General features: G+C 41.2%; 1 protein-coding gene across 1 annotated transcript in view; it reads left to right on the top strand.

Moving 5' to 3' along the window:
• ACOT12 (acyl-CoA thioesterase 12) overlaps positions 1-4,630 on the top strand; it is a 31,788-nt gene extending 27,158 nt beyond the window's left edge. The window contains exons 13-15 of the mRNA XM_075740366.1: positions 1,171-1,299; positions 2,951-3,077; positions 3,928-4,630. Coding sequence (XP_075596481.1) covers positions 1,171-1,299; positions 2,951-3,077; positions 3,928-4,062 — 391 coding nt within the window. The 3' untranslated portion in view covers positions 4,063-4,630. The remainder of the gene's footprint in view (positions 1-1,170; positions 1,300-2,950; positions 3,078-3,927) is intronic.
• The last annotated feature ends 1,370 nt before the right edge of the window (positions 4,631-6,000 follow it).

Consider the following 6,000-nt stretch of genomic DNA (forward strand, 5'->3'; position numbering starts at 1 on the left):
GAAGTTGACATTAAAGATTCATTAGTCAAAATATGGATTGGGTTTTTTACCTTAAAAATAACATTTAATTTCTCCTTAGTCTGATTTTAAAATACAGTTGCCCTGGACTGTCAAAAGAGAGAGCTGGGACAGAGATTACCCTTTTCTAAAATGAACAAATTCCATGCCTAGATATGTGTATGTTAAAAGGGTTAATTTGAGTACGTGGCATATAATTTGAGGTGGACATATTGTACATGCTCTCTGCAAGAAGTAGGGCAAAGGTGTGGGCTCCTTCATGTTAGTGGTGTTTGGGATACTGATGCTCAGCTTCATCATACAGTGAGAAACCAAGAGATGGGGATCTTCAAAATGCACATTTTAAGAAAAATAATATAAAGTGTATCTGAATTGGAGTGGGTTTCAGAATGGCTGTAAAAGGATTTTTTGTTTGTTTTTTATTTACCTTATATGGTATAGAATAATGACTAGAGACCAATGGAATTGATATGATACTAATTTGATTTGGTTAATATTCTCTTAAAGGAGAAGCTTTTTCAGTTAGTCATTCTACCCTAAAAGATTTTTATCAGAAGGTGATAGTGGAAGACTAGGGATATTTGAAAATTTACAATCTCTGCTGAATATATGGCTTGTAACAAATGAAATCTGAAGAAATATTGTGTTGAAAATTCTGACTTTTTTTGGTAGTGAAAACTCAGAGATTCAGTACTTCAGTACTTCTAAGAGTGAAAGAGCATGTCCTACCCATGTGGCCCCATCTGAACGGAGTAGAACAAAACTCTGAATAAAATTTTACAAAAGTTTCCTAACTGTCTTCCTGTGGTGTGTCAGATGGACAGTTTTTGGTCATTCAGTAAGTATTATGGCATGCAGGCTAATGTCATTCCAAACAGGAATTGGCAGTATGCAAAAGATATGCTTTTAAGACATTGCTCCAGCACCTTGCAGCACTTTTTGATAATTTTGTGGGACAGAGAGGTGGTGTCACATGAAGTGCTGCAGAAAATCCCGATTTTTCACTCTATGTTCCTCTGTCTTCCTTCCTTGCTGCCTGAACTTGAAATCAGTAGGCTTAATGTTAGGATGGAATATATGTTTGTATTGTGCTTTTTGAAGAAATGCTATTGCATACATCAAGGTCTGTGTGTGTGTTAAATGTATTTGCAGAACTTGTGAGGTCCTACAGGCTGTGAATGAAGATGAGAAAATATATTATATTACGTCTCCACCCACGACTGGCCATAAACCCAGAGACTTTGTGATTCTTGTGTCTCAAAGGCAAACCTGTAAGCCAAGGTGAGCATTCAATTTCAAGTTTAACTGTGAGCACTTTGAAGCTACAGTTTCGATTACTGTGAACCTTTATTTGGACTCATCACTGGGTGACAAAGATGGTATTTTATTTTTTAATAAATCAGATTAGTAGCTGATTTAAAATACAATATGTTGATTCCTGAGTTTGCACAACCAGATTGTTTTGCAACATGAAGGTGTAATGAAGTAAATTCAGAGCATCACAGATTCGTACTGTAGTCCGGTATTGCTTCTTTGATAGTGACTTCTCCTGGTTTTGGCAGGGATAGAGTTAATTTTCTTCCTAGCAGCTGGTTAGTGCTGTGTCTTGGATTTAGGATGAGAAGAATGTTGATAACACACTGATGTTTGTAGTTGTTGCCAAGCAGTCAAGGCCTTTTCAGCTTCTCATCCTGCCTCACCAAGGAGAAGGCGGGGGGGGGCACTCAAGAAACTGGGAGGGCACACAGCCAGGACAGTTTACTGGCCAAAGGGATATTCCGTACCATACATGTCATGTTCCGTATATAGAATGACAGAATGGTTTGGGTTGGAAGGGACCTCAAAGCCCATCTAGTTCCAACCCCCCTGCCATGGGCAGGGACACCCTCCACTAGCCCAGGTTGCCCAAAGCCCCATCCAACCTGGCCTTGAACACTGCCAGGGAGCCAGGGGCAGCCACAGCTTCTCTGGGCAACCTGTGCCAGGGCCTCACCGCCCTCACAGGGAAGATTTTTTTCCTAAAGAATTATTTTTCTTCTAACCTAAATCTACCCTCTTTTAGTTTAAGTTTAGTTTATAACTGGGGGGGTGGGTGGGGAGGCAAGTCAGCTCGCGGTCTTGTGTAGCATTGACTTTGGGTGGTGAGAAATTGTGCTGTTCATCACTTGTTTTGTATCTTCATCATCTTCCTTTCTTTGTTTTGTCCTATTAAACTGTCTTTACCTCAACCTAGGAGTGTTTCTTTTTCCTTTTCCATTTTCAGTTGTCTCCCCCCATCCCACTGGGAGGGGGAAAGTGAGCAAATGCTGAGTGGTTGTTTTAGCTGCCAGCAGGTTAAACCACAACATGACTCTTCAGGAGTGGTCTGTCATAAGGGAAAATAGGCCAGAATTCCAAACAGGCAATTTGGAAGAAAACGTGTCCCAGAGGGACTGTCAATATGCTGAAGCAGATAACTAGGGACCATTTGGTGTATCTTACCATTCTTTATCCTCAATTTCTTTTCTTATATTCAGTAATTCTTCATGTAAACAGAACATTACTTTTAAAAGGTAGTATTCTGTACTATATTTGCTTGTTTTCTCTGACATCTGGGAACTGAATCAGGTCTACATTTGCAGGGGCCACACTCTAATGCCCCTTAGTAAGGGTTGCTCCTAGGCCCTGATTCTGTAAATATGGGTCATGGAGAGCAGGGTAAATAAAAAAAAGAATGTGTTCTATGCTTGTTCTGTGGCTTTCCACAGAACTCTTCTTGATTGGAGTCTGTGACAAAACCTTAATGAGACTCAAGAGAGCTGAATCTTTAAACCTACAGGAGCTTGTTTGCCTCCATATGAAAATGACATCTTTGGTATAGCTGTAGTCATTTACATGTATCTTTTTTAACATCTTGTTGAAGAAATATTTGATTCTTCCCCTCGCCATGTAGTGAACCCTACATAATAGCTGCAAAGTCAGTTACCCTCACGTCTATGCCGCCTTCTTCAGAATACTGCAGAAGCGAAATCCTTTGTGCTGGATTCCAGATTTACAGTGACAGCAACAGCTCTTGTACGGTGAGTAGCTCTGCAGACCTCAGCTGTGTCTCCTTTCCTGCAGTATTATATATGCATATAATCTAATTTGAGCTGACAGTCTAGAACAGTAACAGCAGTACAACAACAACAACAAAAAAATGAGTCAGTTTCCCCAGAATTCAGTGTGGTTATTAAGACATTCTTTATTCCACAAAGTGGCATCTGTCTTGCCCAAATTTGGCTAATCTGAATGTTAGTAATGAAATCTAAAACAAGCACTGGCGATGGCTGGGCACCTCCAGAAAGTCATTCGTTCAATCCTAAAATATACTTCTAGAAGGCATACATTAAACTGGTCTGTGGTGGCGTCCATCTGTCTTTACTGACCACAGAGGAAGTCCAAGGAATTAGTTCTGATTAAACACTTAACTTTAACTTTCATATGTCAGAAATTATGCAGTCTGAATCCCATCTCTGGACCAATGACAATGTTCCTCTTCCATTCTTTTCCATGGGAAGGCTATAGCTTTTTAGGAAAATACATTTCTGAAAATGTTCAGGAACTCTCAGTGGCTGGGATTCTTTTTTCAGGCAACTGCTTTGTTCATAAAGCACATATATTTAACAGGTTACACAAAATGTTTCTTGCTGCACTGCTGTGTACGTTTACCTACATGCTTGAGGACCTGGCAGTAGTGATGACACTAAGAGCACTAAAGTACTGTAAAAAAGGCATACTCTTTTTGCTAATTATCGCCTTCAATTTCAGAAGTACTATGTGTTTCTATTCGCATCCATAAAAACCTTGATACTCATCCAGGCTCTGCAAAAATGGCTAATTATTGCAATCCATAGGTGGTTTTGTTTCATTTATTTTTTGTTTAAACAGGTGTGTTACTTCAATCAAGTGACATCAGGTGTTATGCCTTACTTTGCTGCAAATCTTACTGGCTCATCAAAATCCATTGAAGACACTGCTTTGGAATGTATAAAGTTCTTGGAGCTGAAAGGCAGGAAGTACTGAAGTTAAAACTGGATTTTGGAAGAGACCTTTAAATATTATCAGGCAGTACTGGTTTAAATTCCTGCACGTGTGCTGATCCTTTAGCCACAGGTTAGTTACTTTGGATCATGTAGCCAATATTGGGCTTCAGCCTGAGAATATCTAGAACAAGCATTTTCTATCAAATTAAGATTAGGCCTTAGGCTCTACATTCAGTTTTTAATTTAGAAAAGATTGAGGGACAGATTCTGCTCTTGATTACATTAATGAATTTTACATAAATGGAGACAGATCTTGGCCCAGTGGAAGTGTAGCTCATGAGACTTTTTCTCTGGTTTTATGTTATATTGAACATAATGGCATCCAGTCAGCTCTAAATCAGTAAATACCACCCTGTCTAATTTGCAGAGAAGTGGTGCTACTAAGTAGCTTATCCAGTGCTCTGACCTGGTTGTTCAGGTTCTTGCACATCCATTATATATAGATTACACCCCATGTAAGTTAGTGTTTGCTAATGTTTGTACTGTATCTGTTAATACTTATAGTTTATCTGTGACTTCCAATAAATTATTGTTTCTGAAGTTACAAATCCATTGTAACTTTTATTATGATATCTCTGGAATTACTTCAGACAGTGTTCCAGAAAGACTGCTTTGTGGTGATGGTGGGGGCTGTTGCCCTCTTACAGAAGTGCCATGACCTCCAGCCGACAAGTTCAAGACTGTTCTGCTTGCATTGAATAAATGCAGAACAGTAAGACTCTTGGATGCACTCCCTTGCTGATGAAAAGGGAGAATGATTTCAGAGGTTTTATCCTGATGTGTCTACTTTGTTTTCTGCTCTTATTTTTGCTCAGAAGAGCCTTGTTCAAAAAAACGGGTATGATCATCAGCAGTTAGATTGTAACATGAATGCGGGGGTGTTGTTAAGAGAATCAAAGCATATGAACTGTAGTGGTGCCCTTTTATCTTATTGTAGTCTCATAACTGGTAGAGCGAGAGCTCTAGTGGTCTGGTCCAGTTCCCACTTAAGTAAATACATCTTCAATTTAACAAAACAAAAGCTTTCATCAATGATTTATGGGTTACAGCATGCCTGCACATTTTGCATGTGGCACGTCTATCAGGCACAGCAGAAGAGACACCAGCCAGAGTCCTGGAAGCCCTGTGGGTGCACCAGCACTGTGCGTCACCTGGCCTCAGCAAGAGCAGTTTAGCTGGGTACAGCCGTGCATTGAATCAAAGCATTAGTGAAATCAGCCGCTGCCTTCTACATCTAGTGAAGGCTGGCCACTGTATGCCATACAATACAGGGATGCCTTTGCAGTAGTGATAAAAAAAAAGTAAAGAGATCCTATTAGGTCCAGACCCTGACTTTTGGGTCGTTGCTTTTATCACGTGGGTCAGATGCAATACCTCAGTCTGGGGAGCGAGGACAGCAGATCCAGGGCAGCCCCCTCCAGAGTACGAGCCCTGCTTGGCTCCTCCTGGCTCTGCTGGTAAAAGAAGGGTCTCTCCATGGACCAGGAGCTCAGCTCTCCGAGTCCTGCCCACACTTGCAGCGTGCAGATGGCAGCAGACAAGCTCTTGAGTGGGCAGGTAAGCCACTGTGGTCCCACTTCTTAGTGAACAGAGACACCTAACGTTCAGCTGTGAATACATGCGTGACACATCAGGGAGAAAGCCCAAACGCTGCCTGCACCAAGCATTTCTTATCAGCTATTTGGGCAGCTTCCCACGCAGCAGTTTACAACGTGCCTTTAGAGACACCTCACACTAAACTCAGCTGTAGGGCTGCTGCAAGGACTATCTGGAGAACATGATTTGGCATTTTTTTAAATACTGGTGTTCTGCCAAGCTCACGCCTATATGAGAGGTTCTGCCCCCAGCAGCAAGACCTTGGCCAGCATAGTGCAAAGCTGGACCATGTTCCAGAGGCAGCCACACACCTTTGGGGGAG

This window comes from Balearica regulorum, chromosome Z (genome assembly GCF_011004875.1).
Source record: "Balearica regulorum gibbericeps isolate bBalReg1 chromosome Z, bBalReg1.pri, whole genome shotgun sequence".
In the NCBI taxonomy this organism is placed as follows: Eukaryota; Metazoa; Chordata; class Aves; order Gruiformes; family Gruidae; genus Balearica; species Balearica regulorum.